The sequence below is a fragment of the Prionailurus bengalensis genome, chromosome A2 (genome assembly GCF_016509475.1).
Source record: "Prionailurus bengalensis isolate Pbe53 chromosome A2, Fcat_Pben_1.1_paternal_pri, whole genome shotgun sequence".
NCBI classification, from domain to species: Eukaryota; Metazoa; Chordata; class Mammalia; order Carnivora; family Felidae; genus Prionailurus; species Prionailurus bengalensis.
Genome location: NC_057348.1, coordinates 149498688 through 149510820, shown reverse-complemented (window position 1 = coordinate 149510820; position 12133 = coordinate 149498688). Strand labels below are relative to the sequence as shown.

The following is a 12133-nucleotide window of genomic DNA, read 5'->3' as shown; positions in this document are numbered from 1 at the left end:
AGGTTTTACGGGTGCTTCTCAGTTATTTGCCAACAAAGTTAGAGAACTGCCTTCAGATTTTCTAAGTGTCTTCATCCTCACCACAGAACGCTTTGGAATGTGTGTGTTTGCATTTGCATGTGGCACGTTTGGTGTTTTGAGGATGCAAAGACATAGCAATAACACACCGCAGGGGTGGGACCACAAGAAGCCGGGCAGCAGTCCAGCTCTGTGTTCCCGCACATCTTTTTTTCGGCTGGCGAAGGCGGACCTGCTCACAGACCCAGTCCTGGCCTAGCCACCTGGGAGCAAGGGGAAGCAAAAACCACGAGGGGGCTTTTTTCCAAGGTACAGGGAAGGTAGGCAGCAGGAATAAGCAAAATTAGTTCAAATGTCTGCAGGGTAAGTTAGCTATTCCTTGTTAAAGTGGCGAGTTAATAAACTAGCTATAAATTGCCAACTAACTTGAAAGAAATTACTTATCCGACGTGAATATCTACTAAAAGACATGGCGTTATACAGACAAATGAACACACAGGAACAGATACACGTTTGTAGAATTAAGGCTTTACGTGGCTCGTACCTAAACTTGTTTGCCCTCTGAAGTCTGAACATGCATATTGTGAGGTTGTGACTGTGACTGCTTTCTGTTTGAGTTTGCTGTGTTTGCCTGTCCCATTTGCCCACACAAAAAAAATATGTAATGAAGGTAGTGTGTTAACGTTTCTAAGGCTCTGAATTACTCCATTTCTGATTTTGGGGGGGTTTTTTTGGAGATCTCATTGACATATAGCCATTTTTGTCACAATGATTTTTAAGGTCCCTTGAGAGTCCCCACACAGCACAGGGCTATTAAAGTAAACGTCAGATTCCTTGGGATTGATTTGATTTCGTTCCTAGAGCGCTCTTCTAAAAGTCACAGGGATGGGTGTTTATGTAAAATCTCTTTTAGAATCTGCCTTCAGCTCATACCTGCGTTGAATATATGCTTCTTTCTCTTGCTTGCTTTGAGGTTGTCTCAGATGAACCTGTTATCCTTGAATTTGCTAAGAGAACTAAAAATCCACCTAAATATTTTAAGTCCTACTGATTGATTCTTTTCCCAGCAAATCGATACAGTGGATCTCTGAAGTTATTAAACAGTAATAATACTTGTTAACTTTCTTTTCATTTCAGTACATGCTAAGTGTTTCAAAGACAGTAGAATACCAGATTATGGGGATTTCCCCCTAGTCCAGACATACAGTTAGAGCGAATTATCTTTACACACATGGCTTTTTATTTTTTTGCAAAAGAAAAGTAACGTTCATTTACTAACCAGGTTTCAATATCACTGTTCGAATTTCCCAAGTTATTCTGTATAATTCAGACCCCACAAACAATTGAGCAATTTCAAAAAAGTGATGAAGGGGCACCTGGGTGGCTCACTTGGTTGAACCTCTGATTCCTGATTGCAGCTCAGGTCATGATCTCACGGTTCGTGAGTTCAAGTCCCACATCGGGCTCCATGCTGACGGTGCGGAGCCTGCTTGGGATTTTCTCCTCTGCCTTTCTCTCTCTCCCCCACCTCCCTTGCTGTGTCTCTCAAAATGAATAAATAAACACTGAAATATCTTAAGCTACAAAATTGGAAACTTAAAAATCTCTTTGATCTTGATTATTTTGTTTCCTCCCAAATATTTACTGTGCAAGCCTTGATTATATAAAACTAATATGAGAACATATTTAAGAGAAGAAGAGTTACCATTCCATTGCCTGACACGTCAGCTAATTTCATTTTCCCAGTTTCCTTCCAGATATTGTGTATGCATATTCTTGCCTAGTTGTCATCCTAGCATGGATGTAGTTTTATACTTGCTTTTTCACTTTCCTTCTTTATATGACTGTATATAATATTCATGATTTTTTAAATTTTATTTTATACTTTTTCACTCTCCTTCTTTATATGACTGCATATAATCTTCATGATTTTTTTAATTTTAATTTTTTAATGCCTTATTTAAAGTTCCTTTGCCATACATAGCCATTGCTCTAAGATTGGCCATTTAGATTGATTCAATGTTTTATCATAAATAGTACTGTCATCAATGGAGAACTATTTTTCATCTTTTGAATTAGTGAGGATTAATTCCTAAGAATGCATATAAATACTTTATTGCCCCTTAAGAATTATGAAATTGATTTTTTTTACAAAAATGCACCGATTGCTACTGCCAGCCGAGGCTGCTGGTTCCACTGCCACCATTCCAGATTAGGATTTCATCATTTTTTTTTTTTGACGTTTATTTATTATTGAGAGACAGACACAGAGCGTGAGCAGGGGAGGGGCAGAGAGAGGGGGAGACACAGAATCCGAAGCAGGCTCCAGGCTCCGAGCTGTCAGCACCAGAGCCCGATGCAAGGCTCGAACTCACAAACCATGAGATCATGACTTGAGCCAAAGTCGGTCGCCCAACCCACTGAGCCACCCAGGCGCCCCTCATCATTTTTTTTTAAATGGTTATTTATTTTGAGAGAGAGAGCGAGCACGCGCATGCAAGCAAGCACAGGCAGAGAGGGGGAGAGAGAATCCCAAGCAGGCTCCACACTCAGTGCAGAGCCCGAGGCAGGTCTCCATCCCACGACCCTGAGATAGTGACCTGAGCTGAAATCAAGAGTCGGACACTTTAACCCACTGAGACACCCAGGCGCCCAGGATTTTACAAATTTTTAATCGCTGTTTTAATAAATATAAAATGGTAGAACCTTTTTTAATTTAGAATTCTCTCATCACTAGTAGGATTGAATATATTTTCAGATGGCATTTAGTTACTAGTTGTCTTTATTCTTGTGTTGTCAGCTGAGACCATGTCATTTTTCACTGCTCTGTACTTGAGTCTTTCTTTGTAAAGTGGGGTCCTATTCAGGTGAGTGGTAGAGAGCTTATTTTACAATTAAAATTAATGATAACTTAATGCTTAAGATTCTCTCTCCCCCTCCCCCTCTTGTTCACGCGCATGCTCACTTGCTCTCAAATAAAAAATAAATTAGAATTTAAGAAACCATTGTAATGACTCTTGAGACTGGTGTAGCCTGGAATCAGGGCAAGTGAAATGGTGTACGATCCAAATCTCTTTGCAAGGGGAGGAACGTTGCTGTCTCTATTATGTTCAGTCTGTATCACTTTGTCCAAAAAGATGAAGACTTACGCTGTCCCAAGTGTATGACTGTATCCCCTTTTAATCTTTGCAGAATTGTACCAAGTTCCCTTCATTGGTGTGACAGTGCCCATCATGTGGTTCTACCTCCTCATGAATGTCATCACTCAGTATCCTTTGCACCCCTCTGCCATACCCTCCTCTTATGTCAAAGTAACACAGAGAAGGTTTGTATTCCTAATGGTGCGGTGACCTGAGTTTTGCGTCTGCCTTGATCTGTACTGCAGGAGACAGAGATTCCCATCCAGCCTGGGCTTTTGGGAAAGACCAGAGAGTTGGTAGCGCTGCAGGAGGTCAGCAGGTCATTGGGCGCATAAAGGAATTGCTGTGGGTGGCGTGGAGAAATCCGTGGATAATTCAGTATTGGTATGTGACAAGAATGCTCTGTGATTTCTCCTGGAGTTTTTCAGCAGCCTCGGACATTTCACCAGCTGCCACAAAATTCTGCCCGAAATTTCAAACTAATTAAAGCCTAATTTTGTAAATGGCTCTCTTGAACGACCTTAAGTACACTATAAAAACCGTTAAGTCTTTGGAACAATGAAACAGATGGAGCTCGATCTCACTCCTCTGAAGTCACCTCAGAGATTTGCCCGCGGAGTTCCTTTTGGGACGAGTGGGTCGAAGGGCTGAGGACCAGGTCCTATGAAGTAGGTTTGCTGACCTTTCCTGAAAGTGTTACCTCCTGTCACTACGGGGGAGGGGACCCTCACTGTAAGCAGTGGGAAGAATTCAGAACAAAAATTCAGGCCTTCGGGCAGTTTCAAGCTAGGGTCCACCAACGAATGGCAGGACATTCATTCTGCAGGATATTCTACCAGGGAGGAGACTCAGAGCAGCCATTACCCATCCCCGTGTTTTCTGGTTCTTAGAATATAAACATTTAAACCATGCCAGAAGGTTCTCCCTGGGGTTCTCTTGGCAGTCTACAGAAAACCACCTTAACCCACCACTCCAGGTACGTGTGCATCCGGGGTGTCTTTATCCTCACCACAGAATGCGCCTCCCTTACCGTCACCCTTGTCGTGACTCTGCGCAAGTTTGTCAGCCTCATCTTTTCCATCTTGTACTTCCAGAACCCTTTCACTCTGTGGCACTGGCTGGGTACCTTGTTTGTCTTCGTTGGGACCCTAATGTACACAGAGGTGTGGAACAACCTAGGGACCACAAAAAGCCAGCTTCAGAAGGAGGACAAGAAGGACTGAGGTCAGCCTGGAACAGAGAGACCAGTGTCAAAATGGGCCAGGGTCTGGTAAGGTCTGGCCACCGTTTCGCTTTTGTTAATGCTGAAGTATTGAACCAGCCGTGTACCAGAGAATCCTCAGAACGAGGGACGCCTCAGATTTCTTACCGCTGTAGACACCAACGTTTGTGGACTCTGAATGGAAACCCCGCAACCCCGAAATAGAAATAAGAACAGTGGTCCACTATTGAACAGCCAGTTGGGTTGTTACTTGTTTACCAGAATATTTAGTACTGTTACTTGTTTATTGAATTCTGAGTCCTCAGAGCTTCTAGTTTTATATCCGTGGTCTCGGGCAAGATTATCTCTTGTTGCTATTCTGATGGTTCTCTGCCATACAGTCATTATCATCCTGTAGCCTCGTCCCCTTTTTTTTTTTTTTTTTGTCACCTTTCCCCTCCCCCCTCCCCCCTCCCCCCCAACCCCAGCAGCACTCTCAGCCAGTCAGACGCTCCAGGGATCATCATCAGGAACAACTGAGTGGCCAGGTGAACGGAGACACCAAGGACGTTGGCCTGGGAAGGAAACAGTCGTCCTGTGAGCTGAGCCCTGGTAACGCTGGAGCAGGACTGATGGGAATCCTTTCCCACAGCTTTTTTTTTTTTTTTCCCCCTATGCAAAAGTCTTTTTATTTTCTGTGCTTGAAACAAACCTGCAGCATATCTCTATGGCACAAAGTTAATAAGAAAGAAAGGTCGTGTATGAATTGGGAGAGACGTTCTCCCTCAGTCTTCTACATGAACCCCGTTAGCTCAGAGATGCGATGGTGACACCACGATGGCGGGGAGGAGCTGGCCCTCGTCAGCACCGAGAGAGCCACAGCTAAATGTTCGAAAGGCTTCTTCACCAGAGAGATGCAGCCCTGCCGGTCAGTCTGATGAGAGTCCTGGTCCGTCAGGCTAAGGAGTAGACTGATACGTGGTGGGTGTGGGTTGTGGTGTATAAGGTCAAATCACAACTAAAATGAGAAGTTTTTTGGTTTTTTTTTTTCCTATGAGGTATCTTAATGTTCTTGATGGATAATCTGCGGGGGCTTGGGAGGTCGTGTGTTTTACTCCGTGTAGAAACCTGCCCCCCTTTGGCCGATCACGTCGGAGGTGTAGTTGCCCACCCTGGGAAACTTTGGAGAAAGAGGAACAATGTGAACGTAGAGTGTAGGGGTGTGTGCGCACTCGTGTAGCTTGTGTGATAATACTGGAGGAGAGAAGAGCGTGAAAATCTGTTCTTTTATTTTCTTGTTCTTCACTCAGCCCCAGACCTTCATTAACCTCCCACAAGCACATGCTTTTCTTTTTTGCACACAAAGGCCTTTCATGTTTTTCTGGATGCAGATTGTGGTCTTAAATTGCGACGTGGCTCTCCGGGTCCCCGTGGCTCACTCTGTGGTGTGTCGTGTTTCCTTCTCTTTCTGCAGCTTTTGTCTGAGGGGGTCTGAGATAAGTGTTCTAGAACCTTTGGGTCGCTCTGGGGAAGTAACGTAAGTTGCCTCGCTCGTTCCATAACGTGGATATTGTTTCTCCATCTAAGTCACAGGGTTTTCAGACTGATTTGTCGTTCTGGACATGGATTTATTCTAAAAGATGGTGAATTTGGTATGAACCCATTTATAGAACCAAAAGGCATTTTCTTTGAAATACCTAGAGCTCCTCAGACTGATGGTGCTATGAATAGCATCTGTTAAATATCCTCTTAAAAACAAAAATAAAAGCTACTTTTGTAAAAAAAAAAAAAAAAAAAAAAAAAAAAAATCACTTAATAGAAGAACCTGCCCCTGGGGGCTATTGGATTGCAATGTGTCTGGAGTCTTAACAGGCTAGAACCTTACCTAACTTAGTGTCCTTTTTATGTCGATGAAAATTGGTAGTAATCGAAATGTATTGGTGTCCCCAGAGAGCATTTAACTGGGTCTATTAGGTTTTAGATTGTGGTTTTAGGGAGTATATGTTCCTCTCAGATGAATACCTCTGCTGGTTTTATTAACCAGAGGTTATATGTGGACAGATTAGTGCACTCACACAATAAAATAGAACACATAACAGAATGTCTCAAATGCCCTGTGAGTTGATTTTTCTGTCTAGTGGCCGGAATGTAAGAAATAGATGTCTAATGGACACTAGTTAATACTTTCATTAGAAACTTTGTGTTTTTTTGGGGGGGGGGGAGCCATTTATTTCCATTAGATAACTGGCTTTTCATTCCAGGTTGAAATTAATTTCGACTTGTATTAAAGGGGCAAATAAACCATTTTGTAGAAAACCAGACCCATGTAACCAGAAGAGAAGTGTCTATTAAATGCTTCTCTTCTTTCTCTGGGTCAAGACTATGTAACTTTGTACTCCATAGATTGTTTACAAAAGAGATTTGGTGTTTAAGAGCAAAGATCAAACAGGATGACACTAGTGAGAAAGTATTGTGTGCGTGTGTGTACCCGTTTTAACACCTTGACTGGTATCGTAAAGTAACAGGAGAAAATGGTAGATATTTGAATTATATTAGCATAGTGTCTCCGTAGCCTTTACCACAGTTCTGTTGTCACATTATAAATGCTGTCTTTTTCACTTTTCATTAATTTATTTTTGATCCTGTATTTTCCTTTTCATCCAACAAAAGCAATCATTAATGCTTGATAGAAACTTGCAAGTTTTTTTTTTTTTTTCAACATTTATTTATTTTTGGGACAGAGAGAGACAGAGCACGAACGGGGGAGGGGCAGAGAGAGAGGGAGACACAGAATCGGAAACAGGCTCCAGGCTCTGAGCCATCAGCCCAGAGCCTGACGCGGGACTCAAACTCCCGGACCGCGAGATTGTGACCTGGCTGAAGTCGGACGCTTAACCGACTGCGCCACCCAGGCGCCCCCAAAACTTGCAAGTTTTAAAGTACTAGGACATACTCTCGTCTTTCCCCCTTCTTCCTGCGCAGTTATCCTAAATGAAATGCTACAGTACTGTATTCTTCTGGGAAGATTAATGGACATTTTTAAAAGGTTCTAATATCTTGGGGTCATTTCTTGAGCACCTTTGCCCTATTTTTTTTCCTCTCCTCAGCACCACCTCCAGTTTCTTCACTGCAGCTTGTGTTCATGTGTGTAGTTTTCTACTGAGCACCACCTATAATCTTGTATGTTTAGGCCTCTATTCTTTGGGGCCTCTCAGATGTTTTTGTGGGTTTTTACAAGGTATTTATATCTGTGTAGCACGTATTTTGTTATACATGGTTAGCAGCATTGATACTTGGAGTGTGAGAATATCTGACCCATATGTGAGTATATGTATAGCTAAGTATGAACATAAGGGTTAATGTAAAAATGTTTATATATTTTGTTACCTCAAACTGGGGCTGAGAATCTTAACTACCATTCCCTTCTATGTTTGGAAAATAATTTTGCTTGCTCTTTTCACCCACCTTGAGCTGACTTTATTCAACAGTGCCAAACGCCTATGAGGGTGTGGGCGGGGGGTGGAAAACCTCAGGAATTATTCAAAGCCCATGAGTTAGCTGTGGGCCTGCTCATGGGTGGACCAGTTGGCATGTTAGAGTGAAGGGGAGGAAGAAATTTTCCTCTGTCCAAGGTTCTTCCTGCTGGACTCGAAATTAAATTTACATGAGACCGATTAAGAGGAGAAAAAAAAAATCAGTTTTATTTTGTGCACACAGTACCCATAATGAAACTGACACCCAAATGAAAGACTAAAGCAGGCACTTAAAAAATACATACATTTTAGACAGTAAAGCTGTCAGGAATTGATAGGAAAAGAAAATGAATGGGAGCATTAGTAAGGTTTCGGGCTGCGGTTGTAGATTAGTAAAAATGTAAGCAAGTTTATTTCTGCAGATTTGTTTTTTATTAACGTTTATTATTTTTGAGAGAGAGTGACAGAGTGTGAGCAGGGAGGGAGCAGAGAGAGAGGGAGACGCAGAATCCGAGGCAGGCTCCAGGCTCTGAGCCATCAGCACAGAGCTCGATGCAAGGCTTAAACCCATAAACCACAAGATCATGACCTGAGCCAAATCCAGATGCTCAACCAGCAGCCACCCAGGCACCCCTCTTGGTTTGTCGTTTGGGGCACCTGTGTGGCTCGGTTGGTTAAGCATTCGACTCTTGATTTCAGCTCAGGTCATGGCCTCACAGTTCATGAGTTTGAGCCCTGCATCGGGCTCTGTGCTGACAGTGTGGAGTCTCCTTGGGATTCTCTTACCCCTCTCTCTTTCAAAGTAAATAAACTTTAAAATAAAGATGTAATTTTAGTTCTTAGAGCAGGGAGGCTACCTTTCATGTGAGAGATTTATTTTCTTTCAAAAGGGCAGAGGAGGGTCTGAGTGTCCTTGCACTGGCTATTTACCACATAGCTTCAATTCAAAATGATCAGTATGCCATTGTGGGACATTAAGGGGGGCCTGTCCTTGGCCCCTACATTTCCCTCCTCTGAAACTTCCCAGGAAGTTTCACACATTGAGTTGGGGGCACCTGAGTGGCTCATTTGGTTAAGCATCTAACTCTTGACTTCAGCTCAGGTCATGATCTCATGGTCGTGAGATCAAACTCTGCCCTGGGCATAGAGCCTGCTCTAGATTCTCTCCCTCAGCCCCTCCCCTGCTCACACTCTCTCTCTCTCAAAAAAAAATAAAAGTTGACCTGGTAGGTTGTTCTGTCTCCATGAACCAGTTTCTTGAGTTCTTGAGAATAGGTCAGTTTAGTTAAACTCATTTCAGGAGGTGGTGATGTGTTCTCAAAGTCCGATGGTTCAAATCAGGTAATGAAAATCCATTTCTGTGGAAACAAAAGCAATGATTAATGATTGGATCAAATTATAAACCAGTTTCTGAGGGTAGCGAGTCAAGTGAATTTCTAGATGGAAGGCAGTGACAATCTGGCATATATTCTTGGTTTGTAGTTTGAGTGTCAGAGCAACAGACATGGAAAATGTCTACATATGAGCTGTTGTGATTTCTGTGAAGTTTACATTAAGTTGTTTATATTCAGTTTGCAGGGCTTCAGGAAAAAGGGCAGTTGTATCAGATTATTCCAAGTACAAAAGATGGGCAAAAGCCCAAAATGTTGGTTTGAAGAGTTGTAGCCAGGCATTGGAAAAAAACAGAAGACATCAGGATCTCATCCAGTTTATAATGAAATGTGTTAGAATATAATATTCACAAAGGTATGTTATTAAAACAATTTTTACAATCACACTCCTTTTTACCAAAGACAGCTAATTAAAATTTGTTTGCCAAGGAAGTCTAGTTTTTTAAAACTTGGTCTGATTATTTACATAAGTGCATCAAGAATAGCGATTGATTGTATAGGCTGTTTTCAGACTGAACTTTAACAGCCTCTCAAGGTCTAAAGCCAAGCCAGATACGTGCCACAGACTTCGCCTGTAACACATGCAGATTGGGCTAATTTCTTCTCAAGGTGCAGATTCTTGCACCTGCCCAGAAGTGACCTTCTCTGTTCACCTGGTAAGTCTGATGGGAACCCTGTAAGCAAGGTGTCAAGCTATCTTTCCAAGGGGCTCTATTGGTTCCATAAGGCCAATCATAGTTGCTTAAGCGGTCTGGTTAGATCTGAGTTTATGCATGTTTCCTTCAAATATGACATTCCAGTCAAAGCGTTGGTAATATAACCAGTGTTTCTAATTGTGTCCTGGTACTCTTACTATTGAACTTGTGCAGATGAATGCACAGTAAAACCTTGGGTTGCGAGCATAATTCATTCCGGAAACATACTTGAAATCCAGAGCACTCCTGTATCAAAGCGAATTTCAAGAAGCATTGGCTCAGTTGTGATCATGTGACATTAGGTGTCACATACCACTCCTCATCACTCATTTATCAAGTTAAAATTTGTAAGAAATGTTTGCTTGTCTTGCAGAACACTCAGAACAAGTCACTCGCAATCCGGAGTTTTACTATATTATGAAAATGTAAGAACACAGTTTTTTTTGACTTCTGAAGGGATCAGGGAAAAAAAGATAAAATATGCCTTTGTGAAACAAAACATTTATCAAATTGATGTAAGTTATAGTTATCTTAAGAGAAAAAATTTCTTTTAATCTGGAAAAACAAATAATTAAAAAAAAAGTTTCAACAAACGAAAATCCTAAAAATTATAATCCTCACTTCATTCAGTCCCAGGTTACTCTTGTTTTGCTTACATCTAGTTCTTTTATTAGTTCTGGAAATCCCTACCCAGTTCAGTTGTGTGATCTTAATGTTATCAGAAACCTGTACTCAGATTTCTTTCCGTGAGTATCAGTGCAGATGAAACACATTTGCAGGAAGCTTTGTAACCACATCTAAGTTATAGGTGTTGTAAATGACAAAAGACTTAAAGACGCCCATAGCTAAAGATCTGATTAGTGTTCATTACGATGCAGTTGACAGGGAAATTTGGTTACTTCTTTGACACACATTTCAAGATAATAGGACATAACCTGATTTCTAGGAGTTTCATACAGTTTTTATTATCTGGCTACGTAAATATAATCTGAGAGGGTTTAGTATCACTCATTTGACAGTGTTTCCCATGTAACTCAACGTGATTATTTAGTGTAATCTCTTTTTTTATATAAGGAAACCAAATGTTTTGAAATATGCCATGGGCCCTCTGGAATATTTTGGTTAGATTGTGATGAAAAGACTTTTTCGAATTTAATTGGGGGAAGTTTGTACATTTTATTAAATAGGATCACAGATCGTTATGAACTATCTAACCAAAGTGACAATAAAAGATTTTAAAGGCAAATATAGAAGGTTACATAATTGTGAGCAAAACTTGTCTCTTTTAATATTGATGACTCAGTTTTCCTGAATGCTTGTTTTTAACGTGTCTTTTTGAGAGAGGGAGACACAGAATCTGAAGCAGACTCCAGGCTCTGAGCTGTTAGCATAGGACCCAACACGGGGCTCAAACTCACAAACCATGAGATCATGATCTGAGCCAAGGTCACATGCTCAACTAAGGCACCCCTATAAACAAAACTTTTTAATGTTAAAACTTATTCTTAAATTTATTCTAGTCTTAGCCATTACTGGCCATATATAAAATTCTTTTCTATAAACCTATAAACTATCTTTTTTACATTAAGATTTTGTCCTAAGTTTTCCTTCAACAAAAATGTATTTCCACCACATACCATTTTCTTATTGAAAACAATTTCCTTGTACACAGAATTGTTTCCCTTATTTTGCGTAGCTTTAACTCACTAATTTGGATTCTTAACACTTAGAAACTTTAATTTCTAGTGGAAACGAAATAGTGAAGTAGGAAAACCTTGATCTCACCTTCTGCATGGACACGGTGAATCTATCTCTACATATATAGCAGTTCCTCCTGGAGAACCGAGGGCTGACTAGACACCTTCTGCACAACAGAGGTTGGAGGGAACACCTAGAGAACAGCAAAAGAGGTAGGGATTGGGGTTTCCAGTTATTATCGTGTCTAACAGTGTAAACTGCAGTGGGGAGGGATAAAATTGAGGGCCTGTGAGCAGATTTATCTGTTTTGGGATACAGATAAGAAGCCATGGTTTAAAAGGGCAACTATAACATAAGGGCAATAGCTCTCCACCAAGCAGTAGGGGGCCTGCCACTGTTTACACTCCTCCATTTTGACGGTGTAGATAGGATCCAGGCTCCCTGGCTGGCCTGCTGTTTCAATGAGCCCCCACCTCCAGCACATGCTGGGTAGACCTGGACAGCACTGACTACAGCT

The 12133-nt window shown here is 41.4% G+C and overlaps 1 protein-coding gene across 2 annotated transcripts in view; it reads left to right on the top strand.

Annotated features, from left to right (window-relative positions):
• The window catches only part of SLC35B4 (solute carrier family 35 member B4), a 36704-nt gene extending 31929 nt beyond the window's left edge, over positions 1 to 4775 (top strand). Inside the window, exons 9-10 of one of the 2 annotated variants that reach the window (XM_043589554.1) lie at positions 3211 to 3286; positions 4135 to 4775. In XM_043589554.1, coding sequence (XP_043445489.1) covers positions 3211 to 3286; positions 4135 to 4381 — 323 coding nt within the window. In that variant the 3' untranslated portion in view covers positions 4382 to 4775. The other variant, XM_043589555.1, reaches the window with a different exon arrangement.
• The last annotated feature ends 7358 nt before the right edge of the window (positions 4776 to 12133 follow it).